The 14,783-nt window shown below is 45.3% G+C and overlaps 1 protein-coding gene across 3 annotated transcripts in view; it reads right to left on the reverse strand.

Moving 5' to 3' along the window:
* The window catches only part of CSK (C-terminal Src kinase), a 797,455-nt gene that overhangs the window by 469,273 nt on the left and 313,399 nt on the right, over window positions 1-14,783 (reverse strand). For all 3 annotated transcript variants that reach the window (XM_078685133.1, XM_078685131.1, XM_078685132.1), the window contains one exon: window positions 3,390-3,502. In XM_078685133.1, the coding sequence (XP_078541259.1) occupies window positions 3,390-3,502 (113 nt within the window). The remainder of the gene's footprint in view (window positions 1-3,389; window positions 3,503-14,783) is intronic.

The following is a 14,783-nucleotide window of genomic DNA, read 5'->3' on the forward strand; positions in this document are numbered from 1 at the left end:
TCGCCCATATTCGGCGTCTATCTCACACCCGTGTGTGTGAGCCTCTCGCGCTCTGAGCGGTTCACACGCACTGTACACGCTCGTATTCTCACACCAGGGTTACCCTGTGTGGTAAAATCACACACAGGGCTCGTTTGTTGGCACCTCACACCAGTTTCCCATGTTAAACGATCTTTTCCCACCTCACACTTCTGTGTTTCTATTCCTTCTCCACCTTCCCGTGTGTGAGGAGCCCCACGCATTACATACAAAATGCTTCATGTGTTTGTCTCCCACATACTTGAGTTTGTTGTGCTTGTGTTGTGAGCATCTCATGCACTGCTCTTTTGTGACCTCGTGCGGTGTACTCGCTTGGAAATGTTTCTCACAGTTTTCAAGTATCTCCCTCGGGCTCTCGTGCTGTGTTCATCGCAAACACCACACTTCTGAGTACCACCCACACACAGCCACCTCGTTCTGTATATCGAACTATGCTCATCATTGTGCATTTCCCGCTCCACATCAGGGCTTCTCGCGCGTGTACCTGTATCTCACACACGCCCGCGCATCCTAGCATCTGGCATGCTGCAAGCTTTTCATATTTGTAAGGTTCTCGCACCGTGCGTCTCCTTTTGCACCTCACTATGATACAGGCGTGAGGCGTCTCATAACTCACTCACCCTCACTCACACTCACTCACACTCAGTCACTCTCACTCACCCTCACTCACCCTCACTCACCCTCAACCCCTCACTCACCCTCACTCATCCTCACTCACCCTCAACACCTCACCCTCACCCTCACCCACCCTCAACCCCTCACCCTAACTCACAATAACCCTCCCTCACCCTCACCCTCACTCACTCTCACTCTCACTCACCCTCAACACCTCACTCACCCTCAACACCTCACCCTCACACAGTGCAATAGGTCTCACAGGATTTTTAGTTAAAGCTTTTACAAATGTTTATTGCTTTTTTGATTTGTAATTCTTTAGCATTGGCTACAAAAAATAAAAATGCAAAAGATTTACAACAAAAAACCCATAAACAATTCTAAATGCACTAACTCTAATGCTGCGAGACCTATTGCATTTCCAATGCTTGTTATCCATAGGATTCGTGACAACATTAAATGTCATCTAGCATGGATGATTGGTGGCCTCAAATGAAGCAGCAGTTGCATGCACTGATAAAAAGAGAGAATGTATAGGAAGCAAAGACGACAAAGGGATATGCAGAATCTAGCATATAGCTTCAGTTTTTAGGAATAAAGCTAAATGTTGAAAAGCTCAAACCGCCCCATTAAAATGTCTGCGGTTTTTATTTGTGCATTAAATAAATTACTTCCTAATGTCGTATTTGTTTGATGAATACACGTTTCTGTATTATGATGTATTGTTTGGGGGTGGACATCGTTAAAAAATTGGCTAGGCGGAGATCCGTGGCTACAAAAATGGATTAATTGGAGGTCCTCAGAAGTCAGAAAGTTAAGCAACACTTGCATATCACTTCGTCTTTTAAAAAGTGCTGAAAAGCTCAAATCGTTCCATAAATATGTCAACATCTTTTGTTTCGGAATTCAATCAAGTACGAGAACTGGTGTAAAGCCGAAAGAAAAATAGAGAGGGGACCATTAGAAAACGCCAGTGCACTCGTCACACATCTCTGTAGCGTTCACACACCACGGCTAAGTCTGCAGGCGCTTTTTTCAAAGCGGAGCACAATACAGACTGGTAAGTTCAAACAAGATGGACAAGTAAATGCCTGCTGGGTTTAGTCCTACACCAGCCAAGGGAATGGTGCTAAGTGAACACAGGGTTTACTGCGTTACAAAATAGAGGTGGCTAAAGGAAGGGTAAAGCACGCGTGAGTGCAGCAGCAGGGGGGCATGGGGGAGGAGTTGGGGTGGCAAGGCCCGCATTTCGGCAACTTTGGCCTAGGGACTGCGAAGAGTGGATTTACAACTTTAAGGGGGGGCAGGAGGCTTTGAGATAAGGAGGATGCCTAGGCAACAACAAGCTCTTGGCATTGCTGTGGGGAGGGGGGTGGGGGGGAGGAGAAATGCTAGACACGGCCTGGCGGCCGTGAAGTGTGAAGCAGGGGGTGGGGGAGCGGATGCCTTTGAAGTGAAGCTCGGAGGCAGGCGGCTGGGGGAGCAAATGGTAAGCGCGTTCACGAGCACATGCACTCGATGTAATCCGCCTGGTGGTTTCAGAGCTTGTTTTGCCCTCAATACTCTTGTCCTATTATCGCTTGCGCGATTAATAGGACGAGACCTAAAAAGGGTAGCGTACTGCGACACGCTCCTCATTGTCCAGCATTAGAATTTCAAGAATAAAATCTCAAACTCCTCAAAGAACCACAGATTGGCAAAACAATTAACAAAATCACAGAACTGCAGAATACAAGTCCAGACTGTGAATTTTAAAATAATAACGATAGGAAAATGGGTTTACTTTATGGAGTTTGAAGCAAGAGCAATAAACAAATATTGGCACTGTTTTGCAAAATTCATCCGACCATATAGTAAAAGTGATGCTAAATGAAACTGACATCTTTGTAAGTGCCATCTAGTGCCTTTTTTCAACACCACCAGGACTAAGTTGTTGAACTAGGAGTTCAGTGTGCTGCAAAGTCCCCAATGTACACAATATACAGATATTCTTTATCAAAAGACTTTACAATGACATGATTTATACAGATTAATATGTTAGAGTACAGCAAGTTTGTAAAGCAAAATTTCCAAGTGAACTCTAACCATAGAACGACAGTGAAAATGGGAAAAAACTAAGAATACAATGGACACTAGGTACCATGTGAATCAGTAATACAATTGACAGTAGGTACCATGTGAATCAGTGAATGCTGGGGACAAATGCCTACAAGCTAGCAGGTTGGAATCATTTCAGCTTTCTGAAAAGTTGTCATCTGTTGTCCCGCTTGCACACAACAAATACTCTAGCATTTCCTGTATAGGTTATGTATGAACTGACACAAGGAACCAAAAGTACAGAGTATGCCTAAAATAAAACATTACATAATCAGGTACTGCCCATCATGAGAAAGCAAAATATCAGATGGATGTCAACAATATCCAAAAGCAAACTAATGGCTACCATAATGTGACCACAAGTTCAAACCAAGTCAGTAGCCTACCACAAGATAACACAGACACTAACATGGCGTACTGCCTAATGTACATTATTTTACAGAATGCTGCCTTTAATTGCACAGGCTCCATTTGGCTTTGGGATTATGTGCTTTATATTTGCATTTGACTGTGAGTAGGTGCACTTCACTGGAATACCAGAGTCATACATATTTTCACACTCACTGCACTCGAACCATCCAACATGCTTTATAAAGGTGTGCGTTCTTGGATACAAAGCCTCTCTGAAGCACACTTACGGCATTAGGCTGAGCTTAGTTCCAGACTTCACGCCCTCCCTCTTCTGCACGTAGTTCGCTGGGATGATACCTTCTCGGCCAACCTTGTTCTTTGCCTTGTACCAATTGGGGTCCTAAAAACAGAAGAAAAAAAAGAAATAACAATCAGCTCCAGACTTAGATTAGCATAGCACACAGAACTAAAAACACACTGCCACTTCCTCCTCCATAAACACCCTAAGGGACTGCCAAGTAATTAAAAATATGATCCAGTCCGGACAGAGAGAACACAGTCCAACAATCCTACTCCACAAAGAGAGAAGGAACGCAGAAACAGTGAAAACATACAAATTCTGTGACACTGAGCCATCAGTCACTTGATACGGAATCAGCATTCAACAAGTCTAGACTAAAATGCAAGTTAAAAAGGAAAACCTTAACAAAGTTAACGAGTCATTATGTCTGAAATTTACCAGCTCCTCAAAGGTTGAAAGAAGCTACATTGTCACTGACTTAGACTCATGTCTAGTACAACATTTTAATGTAACTCAATCTTATTCTCAGAGAAGAAACACATTCTGCAAGAAACAGAGTACATGCCTATTACGCAGCACGTTATTATTCATTTAAAAATACCCCCCTCTATGCATGTTTAGGTCTCGCCTACGCAACACGCATGCGCTGCATAGGAGCGGACCTTTTGGAATCAATCAGCTTTTTGGCCAAAAACGTGCACGTTTTGCATTGCTTTCTATTGCAACGCGTGCACGTTTGGCATTTCCTTTGCGGGAGCGAGCATGGGCGGCATCTGTCAGCAATTATCGCACCTTGCTGCTCACTCCCGCAAGGGAAACGCCAGACATGCCCTTAGCATCTACAGGTGCAGAGGACATATGTTTTTTAAATTATCATGTCCTTAGCGCGATCGGTTTAACTTTCACGGCTGCTCGAGTTGGCTGGTAGAGGTAGCGCCGCTCGGCACACACAACAGAAATTGCAGCAGATCCACTCACATCCTAGGAAGCTATGACTGCACTTCGTTTGGTTTAATCTCCAGATTCCACTACCGTTCAATTGGTTTAGATCAACAGTCTGGAAGTAAGCCTCAAGATACAACAAAAAAGCACCATCAACTGTCATCAAAGGATAAAGGTTTAGACTGTTCCTCTTGATCCCACGTCTTGAATGAAAATCCACAGCAAAGTCCTCAAAGTGGTATTTTCAAAAGGATTTCACAAACTCCATTGCTTCACATTTCAGAAGTCTCAAGTTATTTCAAAGAATCGTGGACCACAGCACAACAATGACTACGCCATCAGCATCAATGCCCCTGGATGCATTAACAGTAAGTACTCTGGGCAGGAAGAAGGTTGTTTTAGATGGCATTAAGGTAACTTGCTTAGAGGTGCCATTATCCCCCATCTCCCCAACCTATGCCCTTCGTGTTGCTTGTTTTATTCGGGACTGCGTCGGAAGGGTTAACTTCCGGAGCCGTTTCTGGATCTCCGAACTGCAGCCATATTTCAGTAGAAGAGCCCGTAACTGCTTTACTAAGCAGCGTACAAGATGCAGCTTTGGAAAGGGTCTCTTTCACTGTAGATTTTATGCCACTGGCTCTGCATGTAGGCGTATCCTCCTCGCTGTGTTAGGTGGCAATAAAAACACAACAGAATAAAAACACGTTACCACATCTAAAGGATGGGCAATGCCTAGAAAAGTAATCATTCACCTGAACACCAGATTTGGATCATTTTGCACTCCCTCGCTCACTTGTTCCCTCGCTTATCTCCCTCCTTCTGTTTTATGTTCCCTCCTTCATGCATACTTCCATTATGTTTCATATCCCCTCCCATCTGCCATGACCATACCAATCCTCTTCACTCCTACCCTCTTTACTGATCCCCCCCCCCCTCCTCCTCCTCGGTTCCCCAGCCCCCTCATCTGGTTCCATCAATCCTTCTGTTCCCTTCTACCCTCCCGCCATTTTTCCCACTCCAGTTAATTCCCTGACTATCCTATTTCATCCACTATTTCCTCTACTGGCCATTCCTTTAGTTCTCTTGTTCCTCTGTTCCGACACTGTTCTCTTTTTCCGTTCTGTTCCCTCCTTGCCTGTCTTATTCCATCTTGCATCTTTCGTCCATTGCTCTATCTTCTGTTCCTCCCTAGTCTCTCTTGATCCCTCATGCCTAATGTCCTCCATCCTTGGCTGTAACATTCCCTCCTTTTCTCTTTCCTGTGCCTCCCATTCCCTTTATGCATGTCCTGGTCTCTCTTTTCGTTTCACATTCTCCCGTTTCCACTCACATACCCCTTTCCCTATCAACAGTTCCTTCCTTATCTTTCTTTACCATCTTCTTTCTCCCGTTTTTTCTTCCCTTTGCTTCTAACCTCTACAGTTCATTCCTTGCTCCTCCGTTTCCTTGTTCCCTGTCATGCTCCCTCTTTCAACACCTGCTGCCTCTGAAGAACCGGGTTATTTAAGACCCAGCGGCGTCAGGGGACACGCCCAAAGTCTCAGAGTTCACCTGTCTTCTAAACACAGAGACACGGAATCTTCTTGGTGACGTCAAAGATCGAATTTATTGGCTGCAACCAGAAACAGAGGTCCACGAAGTACAATGGTTGTATATTCGTAGGAGACTGCTCAATTTTTACAAAGCAAGCCATCCTTTTTATGCCAAAAATCACGTTCCAGACAAATACCTTACATTTACAAACTGTCCAATCACATGTATCCAAATCAGAGGTATCGCATGACGGTAAAACCCACTTTTTAGTTGCCCAGCCCATGATCGATCATTGGTCTAACCCGACATTCTTCATCAGGCAGTTCGATCGAAAACCATCATAAAACCGGGCACCTCCCCATCGGAAACAGCCAGAGGAGTAAGGAGCAGAGACAGGTGTGAGTAAGATAAGATATAGTTGTGTGCAATAAAGGGTTTATGATCTCCTGTGCCTTGATTCTCAATCTCGATCAGCTACTGGGAAAGGAACTAGCCCAACAAGTTTGGCTTCAGGCAAGAGGGTCGTTCGCTCGGGTCATTCAGAAGTCAGCTAAAGACTACGTGTGCATAAGACTCGTGTGGCCAAAGTCATCGGCCTATGTGAGGGCAACCACAAAATGGCCGCCGTATACAAAATGGAACCCGAGGGTTCAGAACGAATCCCTAAATACGTGGTGAATCCATCGGTGTAACGTGACGGAAACACTCATGCTTGCCGTACTAACTGGTTACGGTCCGCTGATACCAAATTCGTAACGAAACCATGACCTTTATGAAACGGGTTCAGGATTCACGGAACCTCAGCCCCTCCTTTTGCCCTTAAATAGGCAATTAACCTACACTCACGTTAATCTGAGTCCGGGTCTATATTCATCAGGTTATCAAGATGTTGCTGAAGCATAATCCCATTGCTTAGTAACTCTCTTGGGACAGGACTCCTTGCACACGTAGTAGCACAGAGGCCACATATAGCAGGAGTACACTGTACACAAAGACAGAACAGAAACAGAATCGCTAAAGCTATCCCAATGACCATCAGAATCTTCCATCCCCAGGTGGATAACCGTTCCCAGAACCATCCCATTAACGACCAATCTCCCTCATCCACGTGTATTGAATCGGAGATCTTATGTAACTTGGAAATGGCCTGGTATACTGTCGGAGCATTGTCTGGAATGAAAACACAGCAGCTCGATTGGATCACTTTACATACCCCACCTCGATCTGCAAGTATGACGTCTAACGCAACTCTATTCTGGAGTGTCATAAGACGGTCCGACTGGAGCTCAGCAGTCAAGTTACTAAGGGCACCGGCAGTTTCGATTACGGTGGACTCAACCACTCTCATCAGCTGCCGTATGTTCCTGCTGTTAACCATCGGTCCCCAAAACGGCAGAAAACCCTTCAAGGAATCTCCAAATTCTTGTCCTGCAGTATCTTCCTTACTGAAGACACCTCTAACAATTCTTGCCTTGTGGTAATCTGCCGCGGCTGTATAGGTAGGGGGCAACAGGAACGAGACGAAACATGTGCCCGAGAAGTCAGGGGGCAACCATGTGTATGCCCTATCATAACAGACAAAATAGGTACCCTTAGCTGCTAGAAACTATGGGGAATTCTGGGACGCAAAAACATACGTCTCTGTGCAGATACTCTTCCCTAACTGAGCTCTCGGATTCTTGCCATTACCTTGCAGACAAAGATGACCCTGATGGGGTACGATCCAAATCGGAGAGGATCTTTTCACTCGCTGTTTCTCACTCAGACTAACTCCATATCAAGTCACGTTCCACCCAATATATGCTAGTGTCTCGTCGCTCGGGATCGTCTCATAGGAGCTAACTCCTCTAATCATATCGACTATTCCCTTAACTAGAGCACTATTCTTTGGATTATCCTTCACAGAACGTAGGGGGTAAATTTCACGAGCATAGATGAACCTCGTTCTGTATGCCCACACAGAACCATTGTAGCTGAATGGTAGGACCAGGTAAGGTATACCTTTATCAGTAGTATGAGGCATAAGACCACACACCCAACAGTTCGTCGTGTTCACTACTAGTTGGTGTTGGTGCAGGAGCTGAACAAAGGAGTTATTAATGAATTCCAATCTTCTAATGGATTCATGTTCAGGCAGAGGATGAAAGGAATGCGAAGAAACAGTAGAAGAAGGTATAGGTTGTGTAGTGGGTGCAATCGTCACTTGAAAAGAGAATATAATATATCCCATTAAAAACATCACCAAGCTGAGTAACATGAAAAGACACAATATTAAAAAACATTTCCTGCTCATAATTTTACACATTTTGCTTTTAAAGCTCGCTTCTTCAACAGGTCTCTCCATCTCGAAAAACTCCATCCTCTAATCGTGCTGCGCGCGGCGGTTGGGTGTTCCGTGTTAAGGAATGCGCCTGTCGATCCAGGGAAACGCCCTAGGACCAACCAGAACTGTCGACCTTGTGTCTTCGGCTTGCACTCCCAAGACTTTACACCGCGACCCTACAGCTGAACCCGGATGGCGGTTCGAAAAACAAAAAATCGGTCAAAACAGTTTCTCAGATGGGAGAGCTGAATTTCAAAAATAGCAAAAGGAAAATGTTGTCATTTTATTCGTCCCATGACTCTTGGTCGCAAATTATAACGGCCTTTATCAGGTAATGTCTGGTCGCGAAATAAGAGTTCAGGCTCAGTAGTGTCCAGTCGAACTGACGGTGGCACAGCTTCTTGCAGAAGATCGTCGCTTTCTCGCTCAGAAATTGTCCCAATTAAACGTGCATCGCTAAAAGGTAGAAAATGTGGCTCAGTGTCAGTTTCCGAATCAGGGATGCCCTCCTGGACCCACCGGTCGTACGGCAGAGGCAAAGGAACCCTCTTACAATGTACGCCGTGGATCCAGTTCTTTTTCCCTTGCACTCGCACTGCAGATCGCGTTGATAAGAGTACCAAGTAGGGACCAATCCAGCGAGGCTGATCGTTCTTTGTCCGCTGAAAGTTCTTGATCAGCACCCAAGAGCCAGGATCGATGACATGTCCTGGATCGTCAGAAGCCTGAGGCAGTGTATCATGAACCTGTTGGTGTAAGACACGCAATTTAGCCGTCAAATCATACAGATAGTCAAGCAATATAGGGTGTTCAATCTCGCTGAATTTCGTCGGCCTCGGCACTCCCCATATGTTTGCCGGGCAACCAAAAATTATTTCATAGGGACTAAGTCCCACTCGAGAATGTACAGTCATCCTAGTTGACAGAAGTGCTAAAGGCAACGCGTCAGGCCATTTAAGACCAGAGCTCGCCTGTATCTTGGCAAGTTTTAACTTAAGAGTGCCATTATAGCACTCTACTAGTCCAGCTGATTGTGGGTGATTTGCAGCGTGGAACTTCTGTCGGATTCCTAGCCCCTCACACACTCTTCATCACTTGACCCACAAATTCACTCCCATGGTCACTCCAGACCATTCTCGGCAAACCAAACCTAGGGAAGAACTCCTTAACAAGGGCTTTAGCTGTGGAGAAGGCAGTGTTATCTTTTAGGGGATATGCTTCTACCCACCTCGAAAAGGCACAAACAACCACAAGTACGTATTTCAGGTTGTTGCATATCTCCATGTGAATGAAATCTAATTGTAAAACCTCAAACGGATACGTCGGAGGCGCAAAATGACCAGCTGGAGTTGGTGTTCCCTTACCAGGATTGTACATCAGGCAGACCATACAATTGTAGACCACATTCTCTGCACACTTAGGAATTCCAGCATTCTGCCATACTGGAGCCAACAACTTACAAATCCCTTTCGCACTGATATGAGCCATTCCATGCGCCATCGTAACCACTGCAAGCACGTATGCATCGGGTAACAACCATCGTTGATGCTCTGACAACTCAACCCAACAACCATTTGCATCCAATTTACCCGTACTCTCTCTCCATACGCTCAACTCTTTCTCTGTAGCTTCAGCTTGGATAGGCTTCACACTTTCTATCGTATCCTCACACATTCCAACATCGCCAATCCATCTTGCAGGGCCTGAAACATACATTCGACTCATCACATCCCTCGCCACATCTTTTGAAACTTCAACGGAAATCGCATTACCGCGACCAATGTCATCTGTAACCTTCTTGTGTGCACTGCATTTCACAATCGCAACTTGCAACGGCAAGGTAAGTGACTCAAGAAGCTCATTCACCAACTGACCATTCTAAATCTTCGTTCCATGAGACGTGAGGAACCCACGTTCCTTCCACAAGCGTCCAAAACTATGAGCCACACCAAACGCATACTGGCTGTCGGTGTATATGGTCACTCTCTTTCCTTTCGATAACACACACGCTCTCGTAAGTGCAATCAACTCGGCTGCTTGAGCTGAATTATGTGGGATACGTGCAGCTTCAACAATCGTATGCAAAGTTGTAACAGCATATGCCGCAGTGGTATCACCATTTGGAAGCTTGAAGCATGAACCATCCACCCATAAGGTACCATCACACTTCGCAAGAGGAGTGTCCGTAAGATCTACTCTCCCTTTCGTTTCCTCTTCTGTCCTGAGAAAACAATCATGCTGTTCAGAAATATCTGTATCTACTGAAATCGGCAACAACGTTGCTGGATTCAACGTATTGCATCTCTTTATGTGGATGTGACTCGCTAAGAGTGTCAACTCATAACCTGACAATCGAGCACTAGTTAAGTGCTGTGTCTTAGTCCTGTTTAACAAAGTGTCCACTGGATGTGGAACCATAACAATCAACGTATTATTCATGACCAAACCAGCAGACTGTCGAATAGAAAAGGCTGCTGCCGCTGTGGCTCTTAAACAACTCGGCAACGCTCTAGCTACCAGATCCAAAGTCGACGAGAAATACGCGCATGGGCGTTGCTTGTCTCCAAAAGATTATGTCAACACTGACAACGCGCATCCCTCTCTCTCGTGGACATAAAGCTTAAAAGGCTTACTGTAGTCGGGAGTACCCAACACAGGAGCCGAACACAATGCATCGCGCAATTCAGAAAAACTTTTCTGACAGTCGTCAGACCACGGGAGGGGATTCGGTGTATCTTTACAAGTCAATGCCACCAGAGATTTGGCCAGCAAAGAAAAATTCGGTATCCATTGTCTGCAATATGACGTGATACCCAAGAAAGCACGCACGTCTCTCTGTGTAATCGGCACACTCATTTTCGCAATTGCTTGAATTCGTTCTGGGGTCAATCGTCTTCCCTCCTTCGATAAGAGATTACCTAAGTAGGTCACTTCTTGTCGACAATACTGTAACTTCGAAAGAGACACCTTGTGATGGAAGTCAGACAAATGACGCAACAACGACAAAGTAGCTTCTTTACAAATCTCCTCAGTATCGACAGCGACTAACAAATCGTCAACGTACTGGAGAAGAGCAGCACCATCAGGTAAAGCAATCGTATCAAGCGTGTTTTTAAAGCTTGACTATATATAGAAGGACTCTCGCAGTAGCCTTGAGGAGCTCTCTTAAACCGGAAGCTTCGGCCTCCTAAAGAGAAGCCAAAGATATCCCTACTCTCCTCGGCAATCGGGATGCTGAAGAAAGCATTTTTCAAATCAATCACCGAAAACCACGTGGCCGAAGCTGGAATCATTGTCAATAAGGCAGTGATATCTGGAACAACAGGAAATTGTGGCACAACTATCTTATTCACCTCTCTAAGATCGATCACAAACCTATAAACAGGTGGCTGAGAAGAGTCGGTGCGTTTCAAGAGAGGCAAAACAGGGCTGTTGCAAACATTACCTCTCGTTTCTTCAATTACATCTTTCTCAATTAGACCATGGATAATCGCTAACAGCGCTCTTTCACCATCACTAGAGATCCTATATTGGGGAATGCGTGGCATTTTAACGTTTGCTTTCAGCATCACAACATATGGTGGTATCTCCAAAAGACCCACATCATTAGGACCAGTAGCCCAAATAGTATCAGGAAGAGAAGACAATTCTGTCGGAAGTTGATCCCTCGACAAATACATCGGAGAGACCACTTTCATACCCAATGTAAGTTGTACTCCCGAAGGAGAACAATTCAATGTTGCATACAATCTTTTCAACAGATCCAATCCCAGCAAGTTCTCACCACAACCTGTCGTCAGAATAAGGGGTGCTTCGAATTCACGAGGTCCAACAGAAAGGGACAAAGGGTTAGAAATCGGGTTTCTAACCGGAGCGCCAGAAAAACCTACTGAAACATTCGTTAAGCCAGACAAAGGTGCGCCAGGGAGTCTAGAGTGCATAATAGAACTCTTCGTAGCACCAGTATCCAACAGAAAAGGCTCTGACACACCTGATGTAATCACTTCAACATAAGGTCCACTCTGATCTACTGGAACTGAAACAACTCCCTCTGTTTGTCCGTGGCTGTCCTAGCAGTCATTACCATCCATATTTTCACCTTCGACGTAGTAGTCGTCAGCATAGTACTGAGTCGTCCTACCAGACGCATTAGTCTGCTGATCGAAACAATTCATTGAATCCTGCTGAGGGAAGGAACGAGCGTTCTGGGGGAAACCTCCACGTCCCCTACCTCTAGAAGCTTGAGAAACACCCCGACCTCTTGCACCAGAAACACCATTCATACGCAGTAACAAAACAGGGCAACTATGTTTAAAATGACCCTCTTCTTTGCAATATGCACATTGATTAGGACCTACAGGAAAACGCTGTTGAGAAGGCTCAAACCTTTGCGAGTTCCGCTGAAACTGCTGAGGTTGCTGATAATCACATTGGTTATTACGAGGCGGATACGCTTGCTGTAAAAGAACCTTCGTCTTCAAATCTTTAGTCTTCTTGTCTGCTCTATCCTTCTCATCCTTATCCCTATTTTCATAATACTGTGCAGTAGCCAATATCTGCGCTGACGAGGAAACAGCCCAAGAACTCTCTGAATCCTTCAACTTAGTACATAACTCGGGAAGTAAATTATGCACAAACTTATCGACAAACAACCGTTGACCACCCTCGGTACTCATGTCTTGACCACTATGGTCAATAAACGTTTCTTCAAACCTAGTGATGAAATCAGATACGGTTTAATCTTTCTTCTGCTTACACGCAGATAATTTGTCCCAATTTACTCGCATAGCAGGCATTAAAGTTTTCATGTAGGTAATGATCCTACCAGGAAGTTCTGCAACTATAGGCTCAGGTTTAGCACCACCAACTTGTCAGCCATCCGCAGCACTAATATTAACCCATGTATCACCTAGCTCCGGCGCATGATCAGTATGACGAATCAATCCCCATAAAGGCTGCGGGACCACATTACCAAAGAACATGTCTATATCCGCTAGATTCATGACGCATGAGTCTGCAGTCTGTGATAATTCCTTATAATACCCTGCCGGATTTTTACGGGGGTCAGGCAAAGTCTGCTTGAGGGCCAAGACTTCAGCTCGTTTCCACGGAACATGCACCCAAACACGTTGAAAATGAGCCGGTGCGGCTACAATACCAAGACCTACATCAGCCTGAACTGCTTCCTTCCATCCCGGTGGAACCTCTCTCATTGGGTACTGTCTCGCCTGTCTCCTAACAGAAGGGTCAGGCTCAAACAATGACCGAGAAGGAGACTCATTCCTGAACGAAATCAGCGTCGCTACCGCTCTCTCAACGTCGGGACCCACAATCGTGCCTTTCGCAAACTCGGATTGCACATTTGACAACTAATGCGGAGCTAGTTCCAGATCACCATCTTCCCATTCCTCACGAAGGAAAGTGCACATTTTATCAAAGACATATCTCTGCTTCAGCGCTTCCCATTGACGGAAAACATCCATAACAGACTCTACATTGTATCTTAAAGGACGAGTGACCCATTTATGCGCTAAATTATCCAATACTTCCCTCTCTCGGGAATCAGGCAGTTGACTACGCAACTGTTTACGCTCTGAAACGGGGGACGCACTAAATGACCCAAAGAAAGGAGACAAAAGAGTAGTGACAGTATCAGTCATCCTCTGTCGAACAGAAGGGGAAGTTGACAGGACAGGAGATAAAGCGGACTGAGAAAAAGTCAACGTAGGAGCAGTAGCAGAGGAGGCAGCGAGAACAGGCGGGAAAGTCGCAGGAAGTAAAGGCGGAGCAGGAAGCAAAGTCGGCAGCCCTTGAGAAGGCTGCACCAGAGGAGTAGGAGCCAACTGAAGAGGAGCTGGCGGTTGTGCAACAGCAAGAGGCAAAGCACCCAGAGGTTGCGCAACTAAAGGTTGCGGAGGTGTTGTACCATTCTGCGCATATGGGGGTGGCGAATCCAACAAATGCGACATCAAAGGATCTTTCACAAGGTCCTTCATCGCATCTTGCTGAAGAGGCGGCAAAACTGGATAGCATTTATCTATCGCCATTTTACGTTGCTCACTCGCTTAAACTGTATAGCAGCTTGCATTATCGAGAAACCCTTTTCTCTTTTATTTTTCTTCGCTAATTTAATTTCTTTCTGTTTGGCTTCCTTTCGCCATAGGCGGAAAGAGTCAAACATCGCCGGCCGGGCTTTCTTCTTAAAAAGTCTAACTTCTAGATTATCTAAAACTTATGTGTCAAAACTACCATATTGGGGCCATTTAAGGACACCGTCTTTTCTTGTGTACCGAATCCACACTTCATTATACGTGATGGGGCCCACGCCATGTTTTACATAGAGCTCATAGGTTGGAGTTCCAATCGGAGGAACCGGACACGAGTCCTCCAATCGGGAATCCCTATTACGACCACAACAAAATATTCTTCCAAGTCTGCTAAGACCAGGCATCTTCGCTCTCTAGTCTAGCTTCAAACTTCAAGGGTGTATCGAATACGATAGTCTCGTGAATACACGAGTCCCTCGGCTTTGGAGCTTGCAAGTTCCAAATCAAAGATCAACGAGTTCCAAATCAAAGATCC

This window comes from Lissotriton helveticus, chromosome 3_2, assembly GCF_964261635.1.
Source record: "Lissotriton helveticus chromosome 3_2, aLisHel1.1, whole genome shotgun sequence".
Taxonomy (NCBI): domain Eukaryota; kingdom Metazoa; phylum Chordata; class Amphibia; order Caudata; family Salamandridae; genus Lissotriton; species Lissotriton helveticus.